Genomic DNA, 18040 nt, shown 5'->3' on the forward strand with positions numbered 1-18040 from the left:
ACACGAGATTCAATGCAAATGACAGTGACGGAGTGTGGATTTTTTATTTATTTTTTTGTTTTTAATGGAAAAAAAATATTACCGGACAGCAAAGCGCCCATAACATTTTTTACTCCAAATGTGCTGAGGAATAGCTGGTTAAATTTTGTCGGGTACTTGCCGATACACACTGTATAAAAGAATTGAAAGAAACAATATTTATATTGATTATTAAGATGAAATATATCTCCCAGATCAGAATATTAATTTCCGAGACTGAAGTCTTGGAATCGGGGAATTTTGATAAGCCAGTTTCCTGGTGTTGTAAAAATAAAAGGGTAGTAAATTTCGGCAAGATCTTTTGGGTATGTGGATGCTGATTAATTGGAGTAACGCAGGACAGTCAATTTTGTAATGAAGTATTTTATGTAATACTATTAAATCTGTGTTTATTCTTCTTTCAGAAAGTTTTAATAGGGACAATTTATCTAGTAAGTAGTTATAATCAATGTTTTCTACAGGAATATGCAATTTATAGTTTATATACTTCAGGAACTTATGTTGAATCTTTTCAATGTTATCGGAATGAATATTGTAAAAGGGGGACCATAACGTAGAGCTATAATCAAGTACTGTGAAACAACAAGCCCATGATGATATAATAACAGAACTTTAATTTTAAGTTTGAAATTTGATGAATTGGTCAATTTCTGTGAAACAACCCACCCTTAGTGTTGAATTGTTTTTTTAAATGTTAATTGTTAAAATTATTAGGGTTCTAGTCTCTCGTCTCTCAGACCCTGAAGAGTGTGATTATTATTCAAATTATTTATTTTTTCATATACATGGTGTCCGGAAACTATTTGTACAAGCAGGAAACTTTGAATCTGCATGTGAAGTGAATCTAGATCACATACAGAACCAAAAAAAAATATTTTTTTTGCTTTTTCCTTTTTTTCGACAACTTAAGGGTTTAAGACATTATTTTAATCAGTGCATTTTAAGAGGACAAACAGCTGACTATTGACCCCGTGGCGACGGAATATTTTGAATTTGAAAATCCAACTTCGGACTCTAATTGTGTACTCGAAAAAGAAAGCTCAAAACAAAAAAGTTTACTACTAAAATGGACTCCAAACATGATGTTAATTTACCAGTTTCTCACTTATACCACTTGCTTCCGGAAACCGTGTATACATAAGTCAGAATGTATTTAATATTCCAATTTAAAGTTTTTCTTTTATACATATATTCAATAATATTTTTATTCAGTTTACAAAAAAAACGTTTATTTATAAACAAGAAAATTTAATAGAACTTATTTACAAATAAATTTTCCTTTTTTAAATTAAATAACAAAATTATTAAATATAAAAAAATGTATATTCTAATTACGTTATATAAATTAAACTTGATAACAATAAAAAAATATAAATTCCCCTTATTTTGTTATTTACTTTTTCGAAGAATGTAGCATCATTTTGAAAACTACCTACCACACAAAACAAAACCTTTTTTTCATCTGAAAAAGCTTATTTTTATATACTTTTGCATAGTTAGATATATTTTTGATTCATGCACAAAGCCTCTGTTTGTGAAGGATAAAATATTCGAAATCCTGATTCTCTTTCCGGATCCTAATTGGACCTGATACATGTTTTTTGTTAGTGGGGGTAAATAATAGAAAAGCATGAATAAAAAAATATTATAATAGGAATAGATTTTCCAATATTTATTCAATAATACTTGTACTCAACAATGTACACATTTAAAAAATAATCTTATGTACTATGTTAACATACTATGTTTATTTAAAATAATAACATAACAAAAATGGTTCACAAGATGTTATTGCATATGTTTTTTATCATTAACACTTGAAATATTTATATTCTGCAACCATCGGTTAAAATAGTTGAATGCTCACAGTTCACCAAGATATGAATTGGAGATCTCACTCGGGTTCAACGCTAAGTAATGTCATTTGTGAATAGCTCACAGAACAAGAAATGTTACAAAATAGAATATTCTGGCATGGTATCCAGACTGACACATCACTAGTCACCTTTTTGCAACTTCATTGTTGACCTCAAGCTGCCATTATAAAAATAGAAGTTAATAGATTTTGGACATTCAATAAAGAAAGATGATACTTCTTTTTAGAATTACATATACATAACTATTTTTACTGAAATAGAGGTTGGTGGAACCAAATTCATGTGATTGCTTACTAGGGGAGTGCATATGTATAAAAGGCAATACATAATTGCTTACTAGGAGTGCACATCTAGTGTATAAAACACAATAATTGCTTAGAAGTCGAGTGCACATCTACCGTCTTACTGATTAGATTCTTACACGCCCGTTCAACGTTGGTGTGGTAAAGCCGGCTTTGAGCCCGGTATAAGACCGTTTTAACCAAATAAACACCATGATAATAAGTCAAGTTTTTCACTTCTCCGACCCTTCGCGCTGAGTAATATTTACACCACGTTTTTAGTGAGACCGTAAGTGTAAAAAAACAATACTTAATAGCTTACCAGTGAGTGCACATCTGGGCTGTTACTAATTAGATTCTTACACGCCGGTTCAACATTAGTATGGTAAAGCCGGCCTTGTGCCTGGTTTATGACCGTTTTAATCAAACAAACACCATAGTAATAAGACAAGTTTTTCACTGCTATGACCGTACACGCCGCAATAAATTTACACCGCGTTTATAAGTAAGGGGGCTAGTGTGTAAAAATTGATGGTTATTTAAGAGTGAAGTGCACATCTATCTTACAGGATACAATACACAATATGGAAATTAAAATACAGTAAGCAGTTTTAATTGTAAAGTGAATGTAAAAAGCCAAAATCCTGAAAAGATTTGATTTGCAAATTGTCAAACCAGTAGTAATTGTTTTGACAATTAATGAAAATTAATATTTTGCACAAATATAATTTTATGATTGTATATGCAACTATTTTTAAGACAAAATGAAATATATCTGACAGAAATCGCATTCATTGAAGACTTTACTTCCAATTAATTTGAGAACACTTTGGCACGGCCTAATAAATAAATTAAAATATATACATAATAAACATTTATCTATTTAATAATTCTAACGAACCACATACATTAAAATAAAATACATCGATAATAATTGAAAATTGCATAAATTAGTGGAAAGTGATTAAGCTAGGGAATAAAATCTACTTACACCTACCAAATAACAGTTTATTGTCAAAAATGGTAATTATGTCAACATCGACAACATCAATTATTTAAGATTAACATGAAAATATTAATAACACAAACAGTTAACATAGCTTTAAAAACACTTAACAAATATGAGAAAAAAATTATTTAAATATTTAAAAGAAAAATACATACTACCATATTAGCCCAATAGTCTAATTGAAAAAAAAATCAAAGAGAAGTTGCATAAAGATACAAGACCAAGTAATAATCGAATATTTTTCTAAATTACTGTCACTTTATTATTCATGATACACTGTCATTAGAAGTTGTTGAGAATGAGTTGCCATTCTCAATCTTTTTGCTTAAAACAAAAATTTTAAATACAAAAATTTATAACATTATTATATTATAGAGAAAAATAATCTTCATTAGTTAGAAATGAAAAAGTATTTGGATAAACTAAGGCAGATGAGGCTGATAAAATAAGCAATCAAAAAGAATAAGAAAATATTACAACAAAACTAATGCAGATGAGGCTGACAAAATAAACAATCTGATGAATAATAAAGAGATGGGAATTAACAGTTCTGAATAATACATCATAAATAATGTGTATGATTTTGAAAGTTGAGGCCTCGTTACATTTGGGTTAATAGGTAGTAAATTATTATAGGCTTAAATAGGTAATAAATATATTTTACGTAAAATCTCAAATGAAGTAGCATGATTGAAGCAGCAGATCAAGAATTTGTATTAAAAACCAAATATTATTAATTTTTAGATTGAATGCAAATGAAATTAATAATATGATTCATGCAACAAAAAATATATTAATAATTAGTGAAGCAACGATTCCAATACTAACTATAAGTAACAGCGGCGGCTGATAAACATATCTATTTATGAAGAATTTCCACTCTCTGATCAATTTGTTCAGCAAAGTCCTCTATTATGACAGTCATGATGAACAAAAGACAGGAATACTTTTTGAAATTCTTTCGAAAAAGTGAGTGAAAAATTAGGCACGGAAAACAAAATAAACTATTAAATTAATCGCATGCACAGAGCCACGAAGCATGATTTACATTGTCTTGTTAAATGGTCGAGTAACCTTTTTAGACCAAGTTTAGAAGGACGGGCATATTTTATTGTGACTTTTATTGTGTTCTAAGCTCGACCTATTTTTTTAAATATATTCCACATTAATCACACTCATATTGAATACATACGATAAACAAACACAAAAGTGCAGTAAGCGGAACATTGGCTGAAAAATATAACATGTTAATTTGGAGACACAATATCACACAACCGCATTCCCATTTATCATGCCACTGAACGAACCGTTTTTTCCGATGTGGTGGTAATTTCCGAGTACCGGCCATGAAATTCTAATATTTTAAAGGCAACTGTACTTACCCACGGTTTCTACTATTCACAGAACATGCAAACATTCTCTTAAACTTCTGCGGGCGATATCTAGAACGAATTACTGCTCCGAATATAGGCACAAGTCGCTTTTCATTTGTTACGCACATTGATACCTATTTTTATGCATTACATTATAACAAAATATAATATAATACATGCATATTATATAAAATTAACGAGTCATGTCGGAAATTTTGTAAGTTCTTCGGTGCTCGAGAATTTTTAGACTAGGGCTAGCTGCCACTGGTAACTAATAGCCATGTACATGAAACTATCATTTATTATCTCTATAATTAACAATTTGATTACACAAAAAACTAAATTTTACTTAATCAAAGTATCAGGACGTAAACATACCCGTCCAAGTAAGAATCGTTGCTCACATATCATTGATAATTACATTTTTTGCAAAGATTGTGTCATGCTAATAAATCATTTGATACTTCGTCTAAGTGATCACCTGTGTGACTAGGGGTCAAAAAAACTAATTTATTAACAACTAATCGATATATACATTTACCACATTACATTAGCCATTAAGTAGGGATTTAAAATCCCTACAATACACACCAAATTGACATATTCATTATTTGTTATAAAAGGTATTAGAATGTGCTCTGTTAGAAAAAATTCTCAGAAAAAGTAAAATTTTAAAAACCCACAAAAAGTGCTGGTTGATATTGGCAGCTAATACAGGATATTCTTTCCTCGCAGCTACAACTTCAAGAAAATAGAAATTATTTTAAAATAGACAACATCTGTAACCTGTAACACAATTAATTTTATTTGATGTGTTTTACATCACATCAAGTTTGGGTAGCTCCCGTCGTTATAAAAATTTGAATACTGACCAAAAACATAAAATAATTAATGTAAATTTTAAGAAGAAACCTTTTCACATTGTTGAATTGACAGTTGAAGATGCAACTCTCCAAGGCACGAAAAATAAATATTGTAGAAATAAAGTGAACTTCTTTAATGCACACTCAGATAATTGTAATATTACAGAGAGATTATAAAGTTAATAAATTGCATTATGTCATAAAGGTTACCTTAAAGCTTATTTTACTTCCAGCAGAAAATATTACTAGAATATATGTTTTATATGTGACTGAAACGAAAAACAATCACATTATCATAATCATTACATATTAATATCAACACATCATAAACCAGACTGGACAATTTTTTAAGCAATCAAAACATTCTTAGGTGGAATGATTGAAATATGGTAAAATATGTACACATATCTACAGGAGTGCAAGACCAGGAATGTCAGATGAAAATAAATTTAAAGTAAACAAATCTATATACAATTGGCAGTTTAGCAAAGGTTAGTTTAGTCGTGATTAATAATTATGACAACCAGACAGCAAAACAATATCTAAATTTTATTCCTAACAATCCCAGGAATCATTGGTTAAAGTTATTTTTGCCTGATTTACCTCCAACAGCCAAAAGTGGCTAAGCTTGTTTTAATAATTTTATAAAATAAGTAAGCATGTACAATCTTATAATATGCTGAATTACGAACAATAAGAAAATTGCAAATTGGGAAAATATTTTCTATTTAATCAAGCATAATAATCAATTCACGCTTTGATTCACAGTTCACAGGAACACAAAACATAGATGAGTAGGGTAGAGGTAGCACCGTGAATTTCCGATTTGACGAACGTGGTTTGAAAAACAAAACTTGTCTGTTTCTCGCTTCTTTCTCCGTGCAACAGAAACAAGCATTTAAGAACCCCGTTAATTCGAACCCCGATAATTCTAAGAAACGCATTATTTGAAATTTTAGCCAAAAAAAAATTTCATACAAAATGGTTTTTTTATTCAAAATTCGTTAATTCGTAATTTATTTTTGTTCGCTCACGAAATTTGTTCATTATCATATAATTTCGTAAATCAGAATTTGAAACAGACAGCCGTGGCGGTAAAACGATGTAAAATGTCTTTTTATGGGTTTTTTTTTTTTTTTTTTCGATTTACACTAGAATGACGTATGTTTTTATATCAGAGATTGAAGAGCCAGCCTGAGTATAATCGGCCGAGAAAATTTAAATTTAATAATCTTTTACAGATTTACATCAAATATCTGAATTTCAAGGCCCAACCGCAATGAGAAAATTCGATTTACACGGAAATATGTGGTATTTTTGCGAATTTATTTCTAATATCTGAATTTAAAGGGCAGATGCAGAGGAAATCGCCTGCAAATTTTCGATTTACGCGGAAATTCATCTATTTTGATGAATTTACTTCGAATTTTAAAGGCCGGCTGCGACGGAAAACGGATGTGAAATTTTGATTTACGCGGAAATATGCAATATTTTTAAGAATAACTGAACTTGAGGGGCCAACTACGGCAGAATCGGCTGCGAAAATTCAATTTACACGAAAATAAGTAGTATTATTACGAATTTACTCAGTACTACCCGAATTTGAAGGGGAGGCTTACGGCGCGCAACGCGGTGATTGGCCGACATATTTCAATTTATTTATTTTAATTTATTATAGCGAGAGAAAAGGAACATTCTTGAAAAGGTTAATAAACACGTTGGTTCAGGTGTTTCGCTGGCTCGTGATTTGGGTATACCCATAACTACGTTGGCTACAATCATTAAAAATCAGGAATCTATCGAAAAAAGTGCGATTCAATGTGGTGTCATGGCGAAAAAACATAAATATATTACTACGTCGAAGTATGAAAAACTGGAAGAAATTTTGAAAGAGTGGTTCGTCAGTGCGAGGGCCAGCAATGTTCCCGTTGGTGGTTCGATTATTCGCGAAAAGGCGCTACGCATCGCGGATTGACTCAATATCGAAGGATTTACTGCCTCAAATGGATGGATAGACCGTTTTAAAAAGAGGCATAATGTGGTCTACAGATCGACTTGCGGAGAATCACGAAGTATTGATTTAGATATTGCTGAAGATTGGAAGCAGACAGATGTTCCGACGTTAATTGCAGACTATGCTCCCGGAGATATCTTCAATGCGGATGAGACTGGGCTGTTCTTCAGCGTACTACCGTCTAAGACATTCTGCTTTAAAAGGGAGGACTGTCACGGAGGAAAATTAAGCAAGATGAGGCTCACTGTTCTTTTGATTACGAATTCAGATGGCAGTGAGAAGCTTCCCCCATTTGTAATTGGGAAGTCTGCAAAGCCCCGCTGCTTCAAAAATGTGAGGTCGCTGCCGACAAAATATGCAGCTAATAAAAAGGCATGGATGACTTCAACCTTATTTGAAAAGCAACTTACTGCATTACACGCTTTGATGGGAGTAAAAAATCTGAAAATTTTATTATTCCTTGATCGGTGCCCTGCGCACCCCACAAACCTGACACTGAGGAATGTTAAGTTGGCATTTTTTCCACCCAACTGCACGAGTGAACTGCAACCTCTGGATTTGGGGATAATCCGTTCATTCAAGCACAACTACCGAAAAAACTTGGTAAATAAGTTATTGTCTGAGCTAGAACGAGGTGAGGACCTCATAAAGTTTAAAATATCCATTTTAGATGCAATGCATTATATTGTAAAGGCATGGGGTGAAATTACGGACGTGACGATAAAAAATTGTTTCTGGAAAGCTGGGATAAACAAGGAGCAGGAGGCAGCGGCAGAAGAAGATACCGAGAATCATATTATTGATAGCTGGGAAAGGATTTCTGATCAACCCTTGGAGGACTTCATGAACCTCGACTCCAACGTGATGACGTCAGACTTGGTGGAGGTGGACGACATCGTAGACAGTCATGTAGCACCAGAAAACTCGTCCAGTGAAGAAGAGCCATCCGATGAAGAAGAGAATGTGATCCCAACAAAATAAGAAGCGATGAAGTACATCGAGGGTCTTAAAACCTATTTTTCAAGCATTGGCGATGTTCGAGAAAAAACTTTTAAATGTCTATACAGGATCGAAAAAGAATTAGAACAGAAAAAAAAATGCAACCAACTAATCTACGTGATTTTTTTAATAAAATTTAAAATATGTTTTTCTTCAATACCCCCCATGATATACATGATTTTTTTAACCTTCCAGCGGGCGCGTTGAGAAATTTCCCTTGAGCGGGCGCTTGTCGTAAATTTTACGTCATCAAGTTTTCTCCATGTAAGTGGTGTTTTCTTTATACAAACGTTAGGGAATTTCTTTAAGGATATGAAAAATCATAATAGGCAGTACTTAAAAAAAATATATTTGACTTTCTTAAAAAAAACGAAGCAACACTCTAAACATGTTAATATTTCAAAACAAAATATTGTATCGACCTATTTAGTCAGAATCAATATTCTCATCCTTACAATTTTTACAAAACACCTCAACTGAAGAATGGTTCTTGCATGTAAGGGACTGGCAACGGCAACACTTCATTGATGCTGAGGATCTTTTCTTATCCAGTGCACATAACTGACAAACACCGCATTTTGGAAAGCTTCTGTTTTCTTCTTCTGTTATCGGTTCAACTGCCCTACCGTAATTCACTTTGAGAAAAGCATTTATATCTTGCAGTAAATGTTTGACATTTGATTTGACTCTAGCATAGCTCGAAGCTCGATGCTTACAACTAAGTCGCAAGAGTGGGGAAAGCGATAAGGCGCGTTTGTCGTAAATTTTACGACAGCGCGCCCGCTGGAAGGTTAAAATAAAAAGTTCTTTTCTTCAGTATCCCTAATATATATATACATAATTTTTGTAATAAAAAATAAAATTCAATACCCCCATTTACATTTTCCCTCCGTTTAGGTTTTTTTTTTCAGTCCCAAAAAACGTAAAATAGGGGTTTTACTGTATATTTTTTTATTTATTTGCATTTTGTGGGAATTTGTTAAATCGAAATTTCATTTTTGATGTCTCGTGGATTTTGAATTAACGAAGTTCTTCTGTACAAAAGTTCAGTGTACAAAGTTATGGTAATTAGAAAACACAATTTGTCTCGGTTTCTCGCCTCTTTCTTTGACCAAAAGAAGCAAGCGTTTAGTGGAGATTATCTTATTCAGGGGGTGCCACCTCAAAAAAACAACAAAATTATAATCATCAATTATTATTTTCTATAATAAATTATTATTATTCAAAAACTATTATCGGCTAAAATCCTAGTTACTTCAGATCATAGTTATTAGTGTTACAATGTTTGATATAAACATCATCATAAACACAAAGAATATAAAGTACGAATAGATTGGCAGTTTTAGAACATGGCATAATTTACAGGTTTAAATAAAGCGCCACATGTGCGCCATCACATAAATATAAAAGATTTAACTTTATTCATTTGCTAATTTAAACTCTGTAACAAGAACATACAACAGTTGGGTTGGGGTGTTTCATACAAATTTTGATGTAACACTGTCATAAAATGGCCAATCTGCAGCATTTAGTTTTTTGACATTTGAAAGGTCACCGTTAAACGCCGATTTTAGGACCATTTCAGCTTTCTGTGCAATTGTGATCAGCTGACAGGTATAACAACATGATAGTTGAGCTTTTTTGCTGATCAAAAATTGTTTAATGCAGAAACAGAACTAGAATCAGCGTTGATAGTGCAGATCGGCTATTTGATGATAATGTTATATTTGAATTTATGCAAAACAACCCATCCTTAGTAGTGCTAGTTTATTACTTAACTTAATTCATCAATAACTTACAACAAAATTAACAACAGACATTACAGTCATAAGGCATTCAGGCCTGTAATGGTTGACCGAGGATGAAAGAAGAGGGAAGTGGTTCCATCGCAAGGCAGTACTCCCGTTCGGTTAGTAGAATATGGCTGAAGCGGATCGGGACCCAACTGTAAAGTCTTTATACTGTGAAAATACGCAAATCTGGAAATAAAATAACACTTTTTAGGATACGTACATAAAATATACAGCGTCTCTTTTTCAGGGGACCTCATTATGTGGGTTCCAAATTAGACTATTTTTTAGTCTTTGGAAAGCAGAGCTCAGCCGCTTTTGTGCGGCTCACCGAAATTCTACCTTCGTAATAATGTTTTCGTAATAATTGTTTTCTTTTAAAATTATACTATCTTACCAGAAAATGTGTTTATATATTTATAAAAATAGTATACAATATGCCAAAAAGTTTTCCCAGAATAACTACTTAGAAAAAAAAAATTTCTCTCATTTATAAATTATTTTAATGTTTTATTATATATAATGCAATTTTACCTTGTCTTTGAGTTGTTGGCACATCTGCAGGGCTGCCGTGAGCAGCCACAGAACCTCGTTTAGCCACGGCACGGCACAGTCCGCCTGGCACGAATCGTAGCCCATGGTACCGTGCACAGAGCTCAGCTGGTAGGCGGCAAACACCAGCTTGTGAGACTGGATGTAGAAGGATATTGCTAGGTCCTCGGGCAAATTGGGTGACAATGATTTCTGAAATAAATCATTTTTAAAACAATTTATTTTTTTTAAAGAAATAAACTTTCCCAGGTTATGAATAATCTGACAATATTTGAAAAAATTTTACTATGCATCACCATAGTTAATTTATTAATTTGTTATAGTATATTAGGAGCATAAATCTCTTGAGTATAAACCGTACTTAGTGCGTAGCTGGGTTAAGAACTAAATTGCTTTAAACACAGTTTGTTTACTTTTAAGTTACTAAATCAAAAATAATTGATACTAAAGGTCAAAAAAATCTGCTAGAAAGACGGAACGGGTTCCTTTAAACCGGCTCTGATAAAATCATGTGTGACCAACCCCAGATAAAAGTCATGGCATTATATTATCTTAGGGATCTTATATTATGTTATGAAATATAAATAGGGATACTGACAAGAAATTATCCTTAACTAAAAAATTTATCTTATTTCTGTTTGAAAACACCATATTATAATAAATCATGAAATTATTAATATACTATCTGAAAATAATCTGTAATCAGGTGAGCTGAGATAATAATGTGTACCTACAACAAAAAGTGTATAATGAATGACACATGCTGAAAATGATCTGTGCTTAAAAGGAACTACGCCACTTAGACTTGCAATTCCCACGAACCCTCAACAACATCTTTATTAAGGTGTTTGGAATTTTGCATTTCATTAAAGAAAAATGGCTAAATAAGCCATTAAAAAATGATTTCACTGTGAATGGACTTCTCCTTGAAACTTTGAAGGCATATAATATCTCAACTCAACTTATTGGGCATACGCTACTTTACGCTGACTTGTGTTCGGCCGGATCTGGATTTGGATATAACATTGTATCTGTGATTTTATATTACATGTCACAACCTGCACCCATTCACTTGCAATCAATGTGACATTATCACAAATCTGTGATATTAGAATTATCTCTAATTGGTATCTACTAGAAATGTTATAAACATTATCAATGCTATCAATTTTAACAAAAACAAAAGCATATTTACCATGTTCCGGCTTTTCATGAGTTCATCGATGGTTTTTTTCTTTGGCAATACGAGGGCAGATCGCGCCCGCTGTAAAGCTCCCAGTAGACAACCCACAATGTGAAGAACTTCATCGGCAGATCTGGAAAACACATGCAGAGGTTATAACATCTAGAGTATAGCAAGGCCTTTGTTAATCTTGGCAATACGAGGGCAGAGCGCGCCCGCTGTAAAGCTCCCAGTAGACAACCCACAATGTGAAGAACTTCATCGGCAGATCTGGAAAACACATGCAGAGGTTATAACATCTAGAGTATAGCAAGGCCTTTGTTGATCTTGGCAATACGAGGGCAGAGCGCGCCCGCTGTAAAGCTCCCAGTAGACAACCCACAATGTGAAGAACTTCATCGGCAGATCTGGAAAACACATGCAGAGGTTATAAATAACAATTTTACCACCGTTATAACACCTGGAGTATAGCAAGGCCTTTGTTAATCTTGAGAGAATGTATACATTTTCATCAATCCACAAATTAAATTGTTTCCGATGCGCGAAAACCCGCATTTAATTGATACAGAATGTCTTATGTTTTCAAAACAGCGAGTTGCATTTTAACAAATGTGTTTTTGAGAATTACAATGCTCTTCATTTTCACAGATAAGTGTGCGATGATATTTTTTACTATACCTACTTATATTTTATAGAAATGATTTAACACTCTTAATTTAGAGGTACACAAATGAAATAATGTTAAAACTAGCTTTGCGGAACTGAATATCTTCATTTCAACTCTTTTGGAGAATTATATTTGTACATATACATAATATATCATATTACATTCACGTAAAAAGCGGGTGAAATCATCTTTGGTTTGTAATAATGCTACTAGAAATGGTTTCCACCAACCAAACCAATCATCACTAAAATTGTGCCAAAATGAAAACATGTGGGCTTTCAACTAATAACCGAACTAAATAAAAAAACTACCCTCAACTATTTCGCCTACCCTGTCTACATACCTATTCATCTTCGAGAATGGTCAGTAAGATGTAAAATGGACTTTTGCCCAATAAAGAGTGTGCAGTGAATTGGTATATCAGTGTGGTCGATGGTGCAGATCAAAAATCCCTGTGTTTTCTGTACGGATCTGTATAGAAAACTGCCACTACATAATATCTTCCATTTCACCGTTTAGCCACATGGTGGGTCTCCACAAAAATGAGATTTCTCTTTCGGCAGTTCAACAAATGAACAAACACATCTGGCTCTGCACCTCTTCTTGCCTTGCACAGCGGTGCGCGGGCCGGGTAAGTTTTTATCGTCGACCCTTACCAGATGTCTACATAGTTGTATAACAGTTATTTTTGTGGTGGCAACAAATTTGAATTGCCCTGTGTATTTGGGCGCGTGTTGCACATCTACACCTAGGTACGGACTGTATAAAAGATTCCAGCAATACAGTAGTTTACAGTCATATTTCAATCGGGCTATAGTGGTATAACATCGATAGGGCAATGGAGACACGCTGATAAAGGAAGATTATGGATGTGCAATATATTTGGGTAATTACTATTGCAGACTGTAGGTTTTCAATGCGAGTAGTTAGTACCTGAAGATGTAATGTTTGTCAACATTGTCAATGTGCCCGATGGCCTGCTGCAGGTGGTTGGCAGCGTCCTGGATCTGTTGCAGTTTCCAGGGATTGTCTTGTTGGATGGAGGTGCGACACACCGTGTGCATTTGCCGCATCACTTTGAAACTTATATCCTGTCAACAAAATATCCAGGACAACAAATAAAAATAAGTAAATGTGTTCAAATAAACCTAACTAGACCGCAAGCAAAAGAAGGTGCGTAGATGCACATCTCTTGCTATGCGCAGAAAGGGCGCGATTTATTAGTAGTTCGCTAGAATTTATTGGTGACTTGCTACACAGCAATCGCCTTCCGCACCGCTCTTCGTTTTAATCGAACTATAACAATCTAACTACATATTGAAATTTTTGTGTTTTTATATTCATTAAAAAAGCATTAAGTCGGTACTGGAGTTTGATTTTTATCTAAACGGTATCAGAAAATGGGTTGGAATATGAAAGGATCCTTTTTATTTACTCATAATTAAATGTTAGCTTAGTGTTAAATAATATCCTTATAAAGTGTAATGGGTTTTAGCATGTCAAGTAAGATATTTAAAAAATAATTAATGTCAATACTTCTTTAAGACTTATTCTTATCGATCAGTCATAATACTTATCTTAACATTCCCTACATGTCAATCAAAATTAAATACCTAGCTAGTATATAAATAACCAATAGATTAAAAATGAGTGATTTGTATTATTCTAACAATTGAAACGAGGATTAATAGAGTTATAAAAATGTGCCAATTATGTACCACAACTGTTTACTTTATATTGATTGTGGATATCAATTTATTAGACTGTTACATTGGCCAATATAATATTATATTTATAATCTGGGGATTAATATTGTCAAAAATTCAATTTTCAAATCAACAGCTTTTAAATCATGTAAGCAAAAAAAAAGACAAACAGAAACAAAAGAACCCATTCCTCCTTTTTTACTGTACAAATTTCTTGGGACACTTTAGGTAGATACCTTATCAAACTGATGATGATACAATACTTCTTTTCCGACTTTATGTCCGGGTTAAATCTTCCCCACAGGAAAAACTAAACCCTTCCACACATTTTTCCACAAATGATCATCTAGTCAATCCACATTATGCAAGTGCATTATATAAGCATAATAAATACAAAATAATACAAAAAACAACACGTCAAATCACCAAAGATCAAATGGGAAAATAATTCACTGACTCTAGATATTTTCATAACAGAGGGTTCAACTCGGTAAAACTTCTAATTGGACCTATAAATCCTACTGAACCATCAATATAAATATTAAAAAAATCTTACATGTATTTAAAATGACTGATTTTTGCATTTTTTATGCATTTGATATTATATTTTTTATCTTTGACAGATAATTATATTAACTTTTATTCAACACTAAAAAGAATTACATTGCTTAACATTTCTGACATAACAAAGCTTTGTTTTACTACCTATACTCTATTTATAGAATGATTGGATACTAAAGACATGGGAGGCACATTTGTCCTTCACTCTTATATTCATTTTTTATGTGGAACAAATCATAAAGCAACCTGCAAAGAGTCAAATTAATACATATATATAAACCAATAAGCTACATATGTATGTTAAAACTGTTTGAAGAATAATGTCTTCTGACTCTTGTTATGGTTACATAATAAACATATTTAGCAGTAATTTGAGTTTCTTGGTTATTTTATTATTTGCACAAAAAATTATCTAACTATACCATAGATACTCAAATAGAAAATGTAAATAAGGACCACTCTTTGCAAAGTCTTAGGATGGGTTGTTTCAAAGAATTTGAACAATTCATCAAATTACAAAGTTGATTTTCAAGTTCTGTGAAGGTTCTATTCAAGTTCTGTTATATCATTATTGGCCAGTTATTTCCCGAAACTGAAATAATTACAGAACTTGAATAGAACCTTCACAGGACTTGAAAATCAACATTGAAATTTGATGAATTGTTCAAATTCTTTGAAACAACCCGTCCTTAGTAGCATAACTAATAAAACAGTAACACCAAACATCATAAGTTAAATATAACTTACTGCGTGTGTAATGCTGTCCCCCGTCAGAGTTACTACGCACTTCAGTTGTTCTGGCGGAGACGTGAGAATGAATTTATCTTGTTTCTGACCTTCATTGCCGTATAATGGAACAGGAAAACGGTGTGCACATTCCTAAAATGATAACAAATGAAAGTATGAACTCATAGAGTATGAATATATTGGTAAAATTTTACTACTCCGCATTATTCTTAGTACGCTTAAATTATTGAAATAACACTTTGTTTCATCTTAATTACTCCAAGAAAGAACATTTTACATCAGGGGAAATGGAAAAACGTGCATTTAAATTCATATTGGGTAAAAAAATGTTGAATTCCGCCTCAAGCTAAAATACACAAAAAAAATTAAAAATAGTACTTGATTTCAACTTTATTACTATAAGAAACAACTATTTATGTTGGGGGAGTTGGTAAAGGTGCATTCACATTCTATTTTTTCTCAAAGGGGAGGAAATTATTGTAATTAAGTTGAAAAGAAGATTTATTTAAATAATCTGTGAGATTAATAAGATTGAGGAATAGTAAAATGTTACCAAATATCTTTAGCATCTTTAACAGTCGGGGAAAGAAGTAAAGGCAAATTTATGCATATTTTTACAAAAAATATACATATTCAAAGGGTTTAGCAATATGTAATTTAAATACAGAAATATAAAATATGTACATATTCAAAGGGTTTAGTAATATGTAATTTAAATACAGAAATATAAAAGATATACATTTTCAAAGGGTTTAGCAATATGTAATTTAAATACAGAAATATAAAATATGTACATATTCAAAGGGTTTAGTAATATGTAATTTAAATACAGAAATATAAAAGATATACATTTTCAAAGGGTTTAGCAATATGTAATTTAAATACAGAAATATCAAAGATATACATATTCAAAGGGTTAAGCAATATGTAATTTAAACACAGAAATAAAGAAGCATACTTACTACTAAAACAGAATGTAGTTGATGTAAAATTGCATGAACTTCTTCGTGAAGAACCCATTCGAACTCCATTTGCTGAAAAATACATTAGATAAATTAAAACAATAAGTACCGAATATCCCGTTTACAAAACCATTAATCCTTCAGGAAAGACTGAAACAATTCTCTCAATAATGCTTAGCCACCATCATCCGATATTATACGAAATGTCAGTCAGTGAGCTACACGTTAAATACTTTAAATTAGGGTAAAATACTAAAATTCCACTTCACGCTTTGCATGCACAAATTATTGAAATAACATTTCGTTTTAACTTAATTACTACAGGAAACAACTATTTTCACCGGGAGAGATGGTAAACGGTGCACAAAAGACAAATTTTCTTTTAATAAAAATTCTAAATTTCAAATGTTTTGACCAACGTGTTTTTTCTTGTTAGCATGATGTTTTGTTTGTTGAATGGCTTCATTTCAATCTAAATACACACATATTATATAAACCAAACTATGAACAAAAACCTATTTTGGACATGTTTTTCAATCTCCCCCAAAGTGAATAGTTGTTTATTGTAGTAATTAAATTGAAAAAAGTATTATTCCAGTAATTTGTGCATATAAAGCGTGAGGCAGAATTCTAGAATTTTACCACAATTAATTTTAAATAAAAAAAATTAATGAAAATGTTGTTATCAGTTAAATCAAATTACTTCTAGGATTACGACGCCCTTGAGTGATTTTTCACAAAAAACGGTGCTATAATTACAAATCGTCCAAATATGATTATAAACATTTGAAAGATCTTTTCCACAGAAGATATAATCAGCATATTTTCTGCAGATACAGGTGAATATGAATTTAATATGATACAGGTTTACTCAGCTAAATATTAGAATCAGAACCAATTTGCATACACATTGTTTTCTTTCAGGTACTGAAAATAGTACTAATAGGTACGTAAGTATGTATGTACATACCTACATACTTCAAACACAATGTGAAATAGAAGGTCAATCATGAAATAGTTAAGAAACGTATTCATTTGCAGTTCACACGTACAAACCTATAAACATTTATTATAAGAAAACGATTAGAAATAATGATTTTTATGTCAATTCACAGGGAATGGACAAAAACAATCAATAGCTTTAAAAACTGTTGTCACGCGACCAATTTGGAAACAAATGGCGAAAAAAAAACTTGACGTGTGAACTCTCCAGATAGTCAATCCTTCCATGAATTTGAAAGAAATCATTAAAAATTACCAAATTCATCGCTTCTTCCTTTTCACAATCAGCCATTTTCTCAAATTTTACCAAACTAATTAATATTTGACAGCGCAGGGCAGGGATGCCAACAAGAAAATTGATAAAAACATCGAGCTGTAATCCATGTCTGTGGCTCTTTTCTGTGCATCCGATTTT

General features: G+C 32.2%; 1 protein-coding gene across 1 annotated transcript; it reads right to left on the reverse strand.

Annotated features, from left to right (window-relative positions):
• Positions 1-1571: 1571 nt before the first annotated feature.
• Positions 1572-17946, reverse strand: rogdi (rogdi atypical leucine zipper). The gene is made up of 7 exons (XM_089635061.1): positions 17882-17946; positions 16624-16695; positions 15662-15793; positions 13581-13738; positions 11993-12113; positions 10780-10989; positions 1572-10434 (listed from the first exon to the last, which is right to left on the reverse strand). Exons 1-7 carry the CDS (start codon positions 17915-17917, stop codon positions 10366-10368), a joined length of 798 nt encoding a protein of 265 aa, XP_089491187.1. The 5' UTR covers positions 17918-17946; the 3' UTR covers positions 1572-10365.
• Positions 17947-18040: the final 94 nt, after the last annotated feature.

Source organism: Hesperophylax consimilis, chromosome 8 (assembly GCF_061612785.1).
Source record: "Hesperophylax consimilis isolate HC1 chromosome 8, BYU_Hcon_1.0, whole genome shotgun sequence".
Classification (NCBI taxonomy): domain Eukaryota; kingdom Metazoa; phylum Arthropoda; class Insecta; order Trichoptera; family Limnephilidae; genus Hesperophylax; species Hesperophylax consimilis.

Excerpts from the sequence above, each read along its gene's own strand:
- rogdi (XM_089635061.1), bottom strand. The coding sequence starts at position 17,917 with ATGGCTGATTGTGAAAAGGAAGAAGCGATGAATTTG. Across the intron at positions 12,114-13,580 it reads GACAAACATTACATCTTCAG|ATCTGCCGATGAAGTTCTTC; the intron begins GTACTAACTACT and ends TGTGTTTTCCAG. Across the intron at positions 10,435-10,779 it reads GCCAACAACTCAAAGACAAG|ATTTGCGTATTTTCACAGTA; the intron begins GTAAAATTGCAT and ends TTTTATTTCCAG.